The following is a 15,000-nucleotide window of genomic DNA, read 5'->3' on the forward strand; positions in this document are numbered from 1 at the left end:
ATTTCCTTTCCCATATTAGGGAAGTTTTCAACTATAATCTCTTCAAATATTTTCTCAGTCCCTTTCTTTTTCTCTTCTTCTTCTCAGACCCCTGTAATTCGAATGTTGGTGCTTTTAATGTTGTCCCAGAGGTCTCTGAGACTGTCCTCAATTCTTTTCATTCTTTTTTCTTTATTCTGCTCTGCAGTAGTTATTTCTACTGTTTTATCCTCTAGGTCACTTATCAGTTCTTCTGCCTCAGTTATTCTGCTATTGATTCCTTCTAGAGAATTTTAAATTTCATTTATTGTGTTGTTCATCAGTTTGATTGCTCTTCAGTTCTTCTAGGTCCTTGTTAAACGTTTCTTGTATTTTCTCCATTCTATTTCCAAGATTTTGGATCATCTTTCCTATCATTATTCTGAATTCTTTTTCAGGTAGACTGCCTATTTCCTCTTCATTTGTTAGGTCTGGTGGGTTTTTGCCTTGCTCCTTCATCTGCTGTGTGTTTCTCTGTCTTCTCATCTTGCTTAACTTACTGTGTTTGGGGTCTCTTTTTCGCAGGCTGCGGGTTCGTAGTTTCCGTTTTTTTCGGTGTCTGTCCCCAGTGGCTAAGGTTGGTTCAGTGGGTTGTATAGGCTTCCTGGTGGAGGGGACTAGTGCCTGTGTTGTGGTGGATGAGGCTGGATCTTGTCTTTCTGGTGGGCAGGTCCACGTCTGGTGGTGTGTTTTGGGGTGTCTGTGGCCTTATTATGATTTTAGGCATCCTCTGTGCTAATGGACGGGTTTGTGTTCCTGTCTTGCTAGTTGTTTGGCATAGGGTGTCCAGCACTGTAGCTTGCTTGTCGTTGAGTGAAGCTGGGTCTTGGCTTTGAGATGGAGATCTCTGGGAGCTTTTCACCGTTTGATATTACGTGGAGCTGGAAGGTCTCTTGTGGACCAGTGTCCTGAACTTGGCTCTCCCACCTCAGAGGCACAGCCCTGATGCCTGGCTGGAGTACCAAGAGCCTGTCATCCACACGGCTCAGAATAAAAGGGAGCAAGAAAAGAAAGAAAGAACAAAGAAGATAAAATAAAATAAAATAAAGTTATTAAAATACAAAATAAATAATTATTAAGAAAAAAAAATTTTTAAGTAATTAAAAAAAAAATAAATGGACAGACAGAACCCTAGGACAAATGGTAAAAGCAAAGCTATGCAGACAAAATCACACACAGAAGCATACACATGCACACTCACAAAAAGAGAAAAAGAGAAAAAATATATATATATTGTTGCTCCCAAAGTCCACCTCCTCAATTTGGGTTGATTTGTTGTCTATTCAGGTGTCCCACAGATGCAGGGTACATCAAGTTGATTGTGGAGATTTAATCCTCTGCTCCTGAGGCTGCTGGGAGAAATTTCCCTTTCTCTTCTTTGTTCGCACAGCTCCCGGGGTTCAGCTTTGGATTTGGACCCGCCTCTGCATGTAGGTCGCCTGAGGGCATCTGCTCTTCGCTCAGAAAGGACGGGGTTAAAGGAGCAGCTGATTTGGGGGCTCTGGTCACTCAGGCCGGGGGGAGGGAGGGGTACGGATGCGGGGCGAGCCTGTGGTAGCAGAGGCCAGCGTGACGTTGCACCAGCCTGAGGCGTGCCATGCGTTCTCCCAGGAAGTTGTCCCTGGATCCCGGGAACCTGGCAGTGGTGGGCTGCACAGGCTCCCAGGAGGGGAGGTGTGGAGAGTGACCTGTGCTCGCACACAGGCTTCTTGGTGGCGGTAGCAGCAGCCTTAGCACCTCATGCCCGTCTCTGGGGTCCGCGCTGATAGCCATGTCTCGCGCCCGTCTCTGGAGCTCCTTTAAGCAGCACTCTTAATCCCCTCTCCTCGCGCACCAGGAAACAAAGAGGCAAGAAAAAGTCTCTTGCCTCTTCGGCAGCTCCAGACTTTTTCCCGGACTCCCTCCCGGGTAGCTGTGGCGCACTAGCTCCCTTCAGGCTGTGTTCATGCCGCCAACCCCAGTCCTCTCCCTGGGATCAGACCAAAGCCTGAGCCTCAGCTCCCAGCCTCCACCCGTCCCAGTGGGTGAGCAGAGAAGCCTCTTGGGCTGGTGAGTGCTGGTTGGCACCGATCCTCCGTGCGGGCATCTCTCCGCTTTGCCCTCCACACCCCTGTGGCTGCGCTCTCCTCCATGGCTCCGAAGCTCCCCCCCTCTGCCACCCACAGTCTCCGCTCACGAAGGGGCTTCCTAGTGTGTGGAAAACTTTCCTCCTTCACAGCTCCCTCCCACTGGTGCAGGTCCCATCCCTATTCTTTGTCTCTGTTTTTTCTTTTTCTTTTACCCTAGCCAGGTACATGGGGAGTTTCTTGCCTTTTGGGAGGTCTGAGGTTTTCTGCCAGTGTTCAGTATGGGTTATGTAGGAGTTGTTCCACATGTAGATGTATTTCTGTTGTATTTGTGGGGAGGAAGTTGATTTCCCCGTCTTACTCTTCTGCCATCTTGAACTCCTCCCCGCTGTTTTGGGTCTTCGTTGCTGCGAGTGGGCTTTCTCTAGTTGCGGTGAGCAGGGACTACTCTTCGTTGCAGTGTGTCGGCTTTTCATTTTGGTGGCTTCTCTTGTTGTAGAGCATGGTCTCTAGGCGTGTGGGCTTCAGGAGTTGTGGCACGTGGGCTCAGTAGTTGTGGCTTGTGGGCTGTAGAGTGCAGGCTCGGTAGTTGTGGCACACGGACTTAGTTGCTCTGTGGCATGTGGGATCTTCCCGGACCAGGGCTCGAACCCATGTCACCTGCATTGGCAGGCAGATTCTCAACCACTGCGCCACCAGGGAAGTCCCTTAAACTGTCCTCATTTCTTTTCATTCTTTTTTCTTTATTCTGTTCTACAACAGTGATTTCCACTATTCTGACTTTGAGCTCACGTATCCAATCTTCTGCCTCATTCATTCTGCTATTGATTCTTTCTAGTGTATTTTTCATTTCAGTTATTGTATGTTCAACTTTGTTTGTTCTTTAGATCTTCTTGTTCTTTGTTAAACATTTCTTGTAACTTCTCAGTCTGTTCCTCCATTTTTTTCTGAGATCTTGGAACATCTTTACTCTCATTACTCTGAAGTCTTTTTTCGGATAGATTGACTAGCTCCGCTTCACTTAGTTGTTCTTCTGGGGTTTTATTTTGTTCCTTCGTCTGGAACATATTCCTCTGCCATCCTATTTTGTCTAACTTTCTGTGTTTGCGGTCCCACAAGATGCAGGATTGTAGTTTCTCTTGCTTCTGCTGTCTGTCCCCCGGTGAGTGAGGCTGGTCTAAGAGGCTTGTGCAGGCTTCCTGGTGGGAGAGACTGGTGCCTGCCTACTGGTGGTTGGAGCTGGGTCTTGTCCCTCTGTTTGGCAGGGCCATATCAACAGGTGTGGTTAGAGGTGGCTGTGGACTGAGGAAGACTTTAAACAGCCTGTCTGCTGATGGGTGAGGCTATGTTCCTGCCCTGTTGGTTGTTTGGCCTGAGGCGACCCAGCACTGGAGCATGCAGGCTGTTGGGTGTGGCCAGTTCTTGGCATCAAAATGGAGGCCTGCAGACAGCTCATACGAATAAGTGCTCCCCAGTACCTTGACACCAGTGTCCTTGTCCCTGCAGTGAGACACAGTTGCCCCGCTACCTCTCCAGGAGACCCTCCCAGACCAGCAGGTAGGTCTGACGCAGGCTTCTGTGAAGTCACTGCTTTTTCCCTGGGTCCCAAGGTGCACAAGACCTTGTGTGTGTCCTCCAAGAGCGGAGTTTATGGTTCCTCCAGTCCTATGGAGTTCCTGCAATCAAGTCCCACTGGCCTTCAAAACCAAGTGCTCTGGGGGCTGCTCCTCCTGATGCCAAACCCCCAGACTGGGCAGCATGACATAGGCTCAGAACTCTCACTCCTGTGGGAGACCCTCTGTGATATAATTATTTTCCAGTTTGTGTGTCGCCCACCTGGCAGGTATGGGATTTGATTGTATCGTGAATGCACCCCTCCTACCATCTCACTGTGTCTTCTTCTTTGTCTTTGTACATAGAATATCTTTTTTGTTAGGTTCCGGTCTTGTCTGTTGATGGTTGTTCAGCAGTTAGTTGTGATTTTGGTGTTTTCTTGAGAAGAAGTGAACTCAGGTCCTTCTACTCTGCCATCTTGTCCTCCACCCAGGCATCTATTTCATTCTTTTCTATGGCTCAGTAATATTGCATTGTATAAATACACCACATCTCCCTTATCCATACATCTGTCAATCTGTCGGTGGATGTTTAGGTTGTTTCCATGTCTTGGTTATTGTGAATATAGTGCTGCTATGAACACAGGGGTGCATGTATCTTTTTCAATTATAGTTTTGTCTGGATATATGTCCAGGAGTGAGATTGCAGGATCATGTAGCAACTCTATTTTTAGTTTTTTGAGGAACCTCCATACTGTTTTCCGTAGTGGCAGCACCAATTGACATTCCCACCAACAGTGTAGGAGGGTTCCCTTTTCTCCACAACCCCCTCCAGCATTTGTTATTTGTAGATTTTTTAATGATGCCCATTCTGATTGGTGTGAGGCAGTACCTCATTGTAGTTTTGATTTGCATTTCTCTAATAATTAGCGATGATGAGCATCTTTTCATGTGCCTATTGACCATCTGTATGTCTTCTTTGGAGAAATGTATATTTAGGTATTTTGCCCATTTTTTAATTGTGTTGTTTGTTTGTTTTTGTTGTTATTGGGTTGTATGAGCTGTTTGTATATTTTGAAAATTAAGCCATTTATTGGTCACATCATTTGCAAATATTTTCTCGCAGTCTGTAGGTTGTCTTTTCATTTGGTTTATGGTTTCCTTTGCTGTCAAAAGCTGATAAGTTTGATTACGTCCCATTTGTTTATTTTGTTTTTATTTTTATTGCCTTGGGAGACTGACCTACGAAAATGGTATGATTTATGTCAGAGACTGTTTTGCCTATGTTCTTTTCTAAGAGTTTTATGATGTCATGTCTTATATTTGTCTTTAAGCCATTTTGAGTTTATTTTTGTGCATGGTGTGAAGGTATGTTCTAACTTCATTGATTTGCATGTGGCTGTCCAACTTTCCCAACACCACTTACTGAAGAGACTTTCTTTTCCCCATTGTATGTTCTTTCCTCCTTTGTTGATGATTAATTGTCCATAGGTGTGTGAGTTTATTTTGGAGCTCTTCTATTCCATTGATCCATGTGTGTTTTTTCTGCCAATACCACACTGTTTTGATAACTGTAGATTTGTAATATTGTCTGAAGTCTTGGAGGGTTATGCCTCCTGCTTTGTTCTTTTTCCTGAGAATTGCTTTGGCAATTCTGGGTCTTTTTAGGTTCCATATAAATTTTAGTGTTATCTGTTCTAGTTCTGTGAAAAATGTCATGGATAATTTGATAGGGGTCACGTTAAATCTATAGATTGCTTTGGATAGTATGGCCATTTTAACAATATTAATTCTTCCAATCCAAGAGCATGGGATATCTTTCCATTTCTTTTTATCATCTTCAGTTTCCTTTACTGATGTTTTGTAGTTCTCAGCATATAAGTATTTCACCTTCTTGGTGAGTTTTATTCCTAAGTATTTTACTTTATTTTATTTTTTGATACAACTTTAAAGGGTATTGTTTGTCTACATTCCCTTTCTGATATTTCATTGTTAGTATAAAGAAATGCAACCAATTTCTGTATGTTAATCTTCTATCCTGCTACTTTGCTGAATTTATCAGTTCTAGTAGTTTTTGTGTGGAGTCTTTAGGGTTTTCTCTATGTAGTATCATGTCATCTACATATAATGACAATTTTACCTCTTCCCTACCAATTTGAACACATTTTATTTCCTTTTCTTGTCTAATTGTTGTGGCTAGGACTTCCAATACTATGTTGAATAGAAGTGTTGACCATGGGCATCCTTGTCTTGTTCCAGATTTTAGCAGGAACGCTTTCAGCTTTTCACCATTGAGTATTATATTGGCTATGGGTTTGTCATAAATAGCTTTTATTATGTTGAGATATGTTCCCTCTCTATCCACTTTGTAAGGGTGTTTATCATGAATCGATGTTGAATTTTATCAAATGCTTTTTCTGCATCTACTGAGATGATCATGTGGTGTTTGTCTTTTTTTTTTTTTTTGATGTGGTGCATTACATTGATTGATTTACGTATGTCAAACCATCATTGTGACCCTGGGATGAATCCAAGTTCGTTGTGGTGTATGATCTTTTTTATGTATTGTTTGATTTGGTTTGCTAATATTTTGCTGAGAATTTTTGCATCTATATTCATCAAAGATATTGGCCTGTAATTTTCTTTTTTGGTGGTGTCTTTATCTCATTTTGGTATCAGGGTGATGGTGACTTCATGGAATGTCTTTGGGAGTGTTCCCTCCTCTTCAGTCTTTTGGAAGAGTTTGAGAAGGATTGGTGTAAGTTTTTTGTATGTTTGGTAGAATTTGCCTGTGAAGCCATCTGGTCCTGGACTTTTGTTTGTAGGGAGTATTTTTATTACAAATTCTATTTCATTTCTAGTGACTGGTCTTTTCAAGTTATCTATTTCTTCTTCATTCATTTTTGGTGGACTGTATGTTTCTAGAAACTTGTCCATTTCTACTAGGTTGCCGAATTTGTTGGCATATAATTGTTCATAGTATTCTCTTATGGTTTTTTGTATCTCTGCAGTATCAGTTGTGCTTTCTCCTCTTTCCTTTCTTATTTTATTTGAGTCTTCTCTCTTTTCTTCTTGGTGAGCCTAGCCAGAGGTTTGTCAATTATGTTTACCCTTTCAAAGAACCAGCTCTTAGTTTTATTGATTTTTTCTATTGTTTTTTTTTAAATCTCTATTTTATTTATTTCCTCGCTGATCTTTATTATTTCCTTCTTTCTGCTGACTTTAGATTTTGTTTATTCTTTTTTTTTTTTTTTCCTAATTCTTTTAGGTGGTGGGTTAGGTTTTTTTCAACTTTTCTTGTTTCATGAAGAAGGCCTGTATCACTATGAACTTCTCTCTAAGAACTTCTTTTGATGAATCCCATAGATTTTGCATGGTTGTGTTTTCATTGTCGTTTGCCTCAAGGTATTTTTTAATTTTTTCTTTGTTTTCATCGTTGGCCCATTGGCTTTTTAATAGCATGTTGTTTAGTCTTCATGTAATTGTTTTTCTTTTTTCCTCATTTCTTTTTCTGTGGTTGATTTCTAGTTTCATGCCACTGTGGTCAGAAAAAATGCTTGAAATAATTTCTATACTCTTAAATTTGTTGACTGTTTTTTGCCCTTGTATGTGGTCAATCCTAGGCAATGTTCCATGTGCACTTGAAAAGAATGTATTCTGCTTTTTTTAGATGTAATATCCTGAAAATATCAATTTAAGTCTAACTGTTCTATTGTATCATTTCAGAGCTCTGTTGCCTTATTGATTTTCTGTCTAAAAAATCTTTCCATTGATGTGAGTTGGGTGTTAAAGTCTCCTACTATTATTGTATTCCCATCAGTTTCTCTCTTTATGTCTGTTAGTATTTGTTTTATGTATTTGGGTCCTCCTATACTGGGTGCATATAGGTTGACAAGTGTAATATCCTCTTCTTGTATTGATCCGTTTACCATTATATACTGTCCTTCTTTATCTTTCTTTTTAGACTTTGTTTTAATGTCTATTTTGTCTGATATGAGTATTGCGACCCCCACTTTCTTGTCATTTCTGTTTGCGTGGAGTATCTTTTTGCATCCCCTCACTTTCCACCTATGTGTGTCCTTTGCCCAAAAGTGGGTCTCTTGTAGGCAGCATATTGTAGGCTCTTGTTTTTTATCCAATCTGCCACTCTATGTCTTTTGATTGGAGCATTCTGTCCATTGACATTTGAGATAATTATTGATATTTTATTGTCATTTTGAACCTTGTTTTCCCATTGATATTGTATTTCTTCTTTGTCTCTTTCTTTTTCTTTTGTTTTTCCTTTTGTGGTTTGATGATTTTCTTTCGTATTTTTCTTGTGTTCTCTTCTTTTTGGTTTTTGTGAATTTATTGTATGTTTTTGATTTCTGGTTACCTTATTTTTCAAGTATATTAGCCCCTTCCTATATCTACTGGTTTTAGACTGGTAGTCATACAGTCTCAAACACATTCTGGAAAAAAAATCTACATTTTCTTACTCTCCTTTTCCACATTTTATGATTTTGATGCCTTCTTTTACAACTTCATCTTCATCCTTTTTTCATCCTTTTGGTTATCATTGCTTTCACAGAAATTTTTTCTTTTAATATGTGTACTGGCTTATTTAAGTGATTTAGTTTCAAACTGCGATTTTCTGTTTCCTATAGATTCTTGTTTCTTTTCTATTTAGAGAAGACGTTTTGATATTTCCTTTAGGATAGGCTTAGTATTGCTGTTTTTTTTTTTAGTTTTTGCTTGTTTGAGAAATTCTTTATCTCTACTTCTATTCCAAATGATAAGCTTGCAGGCTACAGTATCCTAGGTTACATATTTTTCCCTTTCAGGACTTTGAATATATCTTGCCACTCCCTCCTGATCTGCAACATTTCTGTAGAGAAAGCAGCTGATAGCCTTATGGAGGTTTGCTTGTAATTAACTCTTTGTTTTTCTCTTGCTGCCTTTAGATATTTAGCAGGCCTCCTCTTTGCTCTGTGGTTGTCACTGCCCTGTCATGGGCAGAGTCTGCTCCTGAGTTGTTGGAGTAGAAGCCCTCAGAATGGTTTCTGAGCTGCAGTGTGAGGTAGACGGGAGTGGAGTGTTCCCGCTGGGAGAGGGGCCACTGAATCTTCCTTTGCCGGAGCTGTCTACCAGGGAGTGTGTTCTGTGGTGTCACCTGTGCAGGCTCACAAAGTACACTGTGGTTGGCACTGCCCTCGGCACCACCTCCACTGTGGGAATTCAAGCAGTTGGCCCTGGTGTCCCTCAGGCACTGTTTTCACAAAGCCACCGTTTTCACAAACCCACCAGCACAGATCCTTAGGTGCCGATCCACTGAAATTGGGTACCAGGACTGCAGTAGTCACACATCTGGACCTGCCATGGGAGCTATGGAAGCATCCCAGACCCCAGCCCCGCCTCCATGTGCATGTGACTGCAAAGCCCACAGCTGCTGAGGCCGGACTTGTCTGAGCCATGGGAACACCCACTGTCCTGCGCCCAGAGCTCGTAGAGGCAGCAGGGAGAAAGAGGCTGTATGGCAGGCTTCACTCCTCCCTTCACACGCCCTTTAGCAATGGCACTTTGCCTCTATAGCGGGCCCAGGCTTCTTCTGCGTACACCCCAGTTGTGGCCCATACCACACTCCAGCCCCTTCAGTCTGTCTCCATGCCGCCAACCCCAGTCCTCTCCCCCGGGCTGTCCTCTGAAGCCTGAGTTTCAGCACCCAGCCTCTGCACATACCAGTAGGCATGCATCTTGGGCTGGGGATTGCAACAAGGTAGCACTGATCCTCTGTGCCCATCTCTCTCTGTTCTGCCTGCTGCCAACCAGTTGTTGCACTCTCTTCCGAGCCTCTGAAGCTCCCTTTCTGTCCCAGCTGATCTCCGCGCCAGTGAAGGTACTTCCCAGGATGTAGGAACGTTTCCTCTTTCACAGCTCCCTCCCAGGGGCGCAGGTCCATCCCGATTTCTTTTTTTTTCTTTTGCCCTATGCAGTTATGTGGAGCTCTTTCTTGCACTTCTGGGTGTCTGATATCTATTGCCCTAGTTCAGTAAGGTATTACGTGAGAATTATTCTACATGTAGATGTATTTTTGATGTATTTTTGGAGGAGGTGAGCTCCACGTCCTTCTATTCTGCCATCTTGATTCCTCCCTCCAAAGAATTTGTTTTAAAAGATTCCAAACACTGATACCCCACTTTTGTTTTCAGTTTGACTCCGTGGCTGATGTATCTGATGTGTCAAGCAATGTTACCCTAAAAAGTTACACCATGCACTTTGAGGTACCTCTGTGTGCTGCATGAATGCATGATCTTTGCATGGTGTGTTGATGGCACGGTGAAAAGCAGAACACTTCACTGATTGGTTAAATCAACTAAATCAGAACCCTCAGATGTTTAGAGCAGCTACACTTCCTAATGGCACATTCTAGATCCTAATCATAGAGTGCGTTTGTCTTTCTGATGTCTTTGTGTGACCTCTTTATTTTGGAGGCTGGAATCCTATAACAAGTGGAACAATGTGGAATGAGAAAAGAGGGAGGGAGGAGTCAGGTTCCCTACATAAATCCAGGAATTTTAAAGTGAAATACAATTGTGCTCACTTAGTGACTGACCATGAGAGAACATTGCTAACTTTGCTCTGGGGAAGGGCTGTTCTCAAGAAGGAGGCTCTGTGCTGACACCCATGAAGAGACTACCTTGCTCACCCGACCCCTCACCCTACTGCTTTGCGATGCAGCAGCCCTAGTCCACAGGGAACAATAGCCAAAGCACCAGTATGTGAGCTCTTGGGGCACTAAGAATGCTGGCCATCTAACGTGACCATCAGCTTATTATCTCACCTTTACCAAGAATCCAGGGGCCACAGGACTCCAGATGAGCTAAGTTCCATAGGAGGAGATGGGGACCGCGTTCCCTTCATTGATGACATGTGACACATGATTTTCTATCCTACTTCAAGACTGTTTTCTTTAGACCTTAGTCACCAACAGTAACATTTTTTTCAGGGCTTAGCTGATACCAAAATCCCCCGGTCTGGGACACCTGTGAGTATTAGGAGCAACCGGAGCCTATCTGTACTGTGCATCCCAAGTCAGAACCAAGTCAGCCAGACCTATTCCCAAGGCTCTCTCCACCGCAGTGTCAGTCAACTCATGGACATTCAAGACAAGAAGGTCTTGATTGACGACTCGCTGTGGGAAACCATCATGGGCCATGATAGCGGACTGGTGAGTCAATTTCCTCATCCAGAGCCTTTGCTAAACATTCCAGAAGTATGTTGATAAAGAGGTGGCACGGAGCTTCCTGTACCTCATTGAGTGATGGCCGCACAGCACTCAGTGCATCCCTCTGACCACTTACCCAATTATTTTGCAACAACTTGTTTACCTGCTTGATGAGCAGGGTAGAAACTTTGTCTTGTTCTTCTGGCACATAATAGATGCTCAATAAATAAATTCATGCACAAGTAAAGAGACAGACAGGCTCTACTTCATTATCTTGGGCAGAACATGACTGAAAACATTGGAACTGGCCTAAAAGAGGCATAAAGTACAAGCACCTGTTTTACTAAAAGGAAAAAAAAAAAAAAAAAGAAAAGGAAGTGTGTTTTCCTTCTGGTTTATGGTTAGAGGAGAAAAAGAGTCTCTCAATAAGATCAATAGTTTCTTTCCAAGAAACTCAGAAAATTATGATAAATAAGGGCATTACTATTTATGAACTTTGTTTTTCATAATTTCAGTCCAGGGGGTACAAAAGAGTTAACCTCATCATTATGTAATATTTATTTTGAGCCCCTAGTGGCTGAAATGAATAAAGTCCTAGAGTTTTTAGCAACCATCACACTTCATTGTGCCAACTACCTACATGTCTGAGAGAGTACCATTCCTTTGGGATAGTTGGATAATAAACAGATGGCCAACTAAGAACTTAGCACCTCTGCTTACTCCTCTGAGCCAGAAGTCATCACCTCCATTTCTTTCAACTATCTGCTTCTGCATTTGGACTCTCACTCATCTCTCTCTCTCCCCACTTCTCACTTTTCCTTCACTGAAAAGTTGATGACTTCCATGAAACCTTTCTTAACTAATGGCAAGGAATAAAGCAAGTTTCCTGGCTCCAGTTTCCAATCACAACAAAAAATAAAATTTACAGTCCTTCTGGTTTGCTTAGAATGATGATAAATAATAAGCATTTAAAAATCATGGGCCTGTTTGAAGTTGTTACAACTACTGAATTCCATGATTCCATTTTGGATCTAAAGTTTCTAAATATCAGGAATAATTATATTAGGTTGAAACATAAATAATTGTTAATTGATCATATTTGACATGCAAAATGGCAGTTTAATATAGTTCAACATAATACATTGAGGGCTTAGATGAATGTGTGCCCTTACCCAAGAACACACAGCTAGTAATTTTTTCGTGGAATTGGGATCTTAGAAACATTGTCTGATTACACTGCCCCCATTCTTCACTATTATACTATATTGCCATTTTTGCTTACTTTTGACCATACTGGTAATAGGCAGTATGCAAAGCGATTCAGTGAAAGCTTTTCAAGATGCCCATACTCGGCAAATTATCTGTTCATTATAATCAATATTACTAGCCCTATTCAATAAATATAAAATACAGTAAGAGAGTGAGACACAATGGAGCATAACAGCTTGCATTCTGGCTCTTCTGTTTAATTTTGAACTAAATCATATAAAACGTCCCTACTTTACAGATGAGGAAACTGAGGCTTGAAAGGTTAAGATATGGTACAATGTAACACTCAAATGATATATTAATACATTTTGCATAAGACTATTGCCAGCAAACATCCTAACCAGTGATGATTGGTGTCTTTTTCAGTATGTGGATGAAGAGGACCTGATGAATGCCATCAAGGGTTTCAGCTCTGTGACTAAGGAACACACCACATTCACCGACACCCACCTGTAAAGGATGGAAACTTGTAAGATATAAAGCTGGATGAGGGCTCCACACCCCATCCCCACTGGGTTATCACACATCATAAATGCTGAAAAGCCATTGCTTGTTATCCTATAATCCTTTAAAGAAATGAGGAGTGTTTTTGAAATTGTTCCTCCCTAATTAGAGGTCTAAGAACTATTATTTTTCTGGCTGTCTGAAATGTGGGGTTTCTGAAATTTTATGTCCGTATGAAAATACTTATTTTGCTCCCCTTATTTTGTGGAAGCTAAATAAGCATATAACTTTTACTTGGCTCATTTGGCAGTGACGCCATTGTTTAAATGAATAATCAGTGGCAATTTCGAGTTGGCCCACAGTTGCTACCGGTAAGTGAAGTTACTAATTTAAAAGCTAAGGATTCTTCTGAGGGGATGTCATTGCTGCTGCTTTGAGCAGCACAGCACTGCTTCTGCTTTCATTCCCCTATTTCCATGAAAGTTGACATGATCCTGTGAGGAACAGTTCTAATAATAGCTGCAAAGTCAAGTCCCAATTTCAGATCAAGCTGAAACACTTAAAAGAAAAACAAACTCTGCACTGAGGCTACACATTTGGCTGTAGGTTCTACTTGATTACAATGTTTAGGGATAAATATTTACCAAACCACATAAACTTGTAAATCAGTGTCCGTTCTTACATTTATGAATCTTCTAAAAAACTAAGGAATAAACAGCTAATTTATAGATTTCAAGGAGAAAAATGAAGGGTTTTGATAGATATTTTACATAGTTTTGAAACTCTAATCAGTACTTTACATAAAATTGTCTCAATTCACTGAATACCCAGGAATACTGACATCTTCAACTTGGCACATTTCACATGGAAACTGTTTTATTTGCATTTTTTAACTAGCCTACGTGAAATTAAAAAAGGAAAAATTTTGTGTTCCTTCCAGCCTTGAAATTATAAAATTAACATTTATATGTAAATACAGGATTACACATATGAATATATATCATATATCTGTACTATATCCCTTCATTTCAGAGAACTACTAGAATCACTTAGAGCAGATGATATTTAACAGTACCAATTTCCATGGGTCAAAAGTTTTTGCTATTTACTTTATTTGGATTATAAAGCTATTGGTAAGTTCTACATCAAGAAGCATTTTTTTCCCCAAGTCAACAAAAATGAAATGTATTTAAGTTTGTTCTTTATGGAAAACAATGTAAGAAAACCCCTTCTTCATTCCTAAAGGTCTTAATGACTCCAGGAAGTTATTTTGAATATGTATGTCTAAAACACAACTGTCGGATATATTTTGTGAATTACATTCAGAAATAGGTGGATTTCCCCAAAGCTGAGATGGCAAAAACTTGTAAAACAAGGAATAACCTTACTTACTTTGCCTGAAAATGATGAATTACCCTAAATGTCCAACAGTCAAAGATCATGAACTTTGAGGGTACTGAGACTTTACCCAAATCTGCAGACGAGCAGCTCCCCAGAATGACCAACTCCTGGACAAGCCTTGCCAACCTTAAGTGTCAAAAGCACAGACCAGTATTAAGCAGAAGTTCTGTCCCCTTGTTAGAAATGCTACAAGCAAACGAATCTGAAATAACTGTGCACATTTGGCAGTGGATGTTCAAATTATATTTTTTCCTCGCCAAAAGTTTTATACTTTCTGAAATGGAAACAGGATTGGCTAATTTAGTTTACAGGTTTTAATTCCCACTTGTTGATTCAGTCTTAGCTTAATTTAAAGCTGGCACAGATGAGCCTTGACCAAGGCTGAGTTTCTGATGCATGAGAGCTACTTAAGGTATAGACAGAAAACTGTTCCTTCCCAGCCCTGTGCTTGCATCCTTATCCTTGGTCTACTCCTCTGCAAATGTGATTGGCTAGTCATGGGTGGATTCAGGAGAATGAGCACATCCTCACTATTGAAAAATTAACTAGACACCATTATCACATTATAAAGCTTCAAAGGAACATAAAAAGAAAATTGCAGGTGGTTTTATCTTAAGTCTTTCTCTACTTAATCATCTATTTAGACATCCGGTTATTACATGAATTCGTTTAGCTGAATCATTTACATTTTGATCCCATGGCTCAGAGTGGACAGAAGCTCGCACAGCTTTCACCCACAACCACCACCCTTGCAACACTCTGAACTCTACTTGTATTTACTTCAGAGAAGCCCAGGATGTTGTCTTGCTACTTTAAGTGGTAATGTGTGCCAAGCCCCTGTTCAACAGTTGGTCTCACCCCTGGAGATTCTGATTCAATTGGTTGGGGGTGGTGCTGAGGCATCAGTACCTTTAAAAGCTTCCAGATATTCCTAATGTTGAGTACCAGTTTTGTAAAGAACCTGGAAGAATACACGCTGTGCACAGGGACTCCAGTACTCGCCCACTTCTCCTTTACAGAGACTACAACAGGTGGCTCTCTCTAA

The 15,000-nt window shown here is 41.1% G+C and overlaps 1 protein-coding gene across 1 annotated transcript in view; it reads left to right on the plus strand.

The window, feature by feature from the left end:
- Positions 1–13,469, plus strand: part of USH2A (usherin) — a 775,536-nt gene extending 762,067 nt beyond the window's left edge. The window contains exons 70-71 of the mRNA XM_059905730.1: positions 10,623–10,844; positions 12,477–13,469. Coding sequence (XP_059761713.1) covers positions 10,623–10,844; positions 12,477–12,566 — 312 coding nt within the window. The 3' untranslated portion in view covers positions 12,567–13,469. The remainder of the gene's footprint in view (positions 1–10,622; positions 10,845–12,476) is intronic.
- The last annotated feature ends 1,531 nt before the right edge of the window (positions 13,470–15,000 follow it).

Source organism: Balaenoptera ricei, chromosome 1, assembly GCF_028023285.1.
Source record: "Balaenoptera ricei isolate mBalRic1 chromosome 1, mBalRic1.hap2, whole genome shotgun sequence".
Lineage (NCBI taxonomy): Eukaryota > Metazoa > Chordata > Mammalia > Artiodactyla > Balaenopteridae > Balaenoptera > Balaenoptera ricei.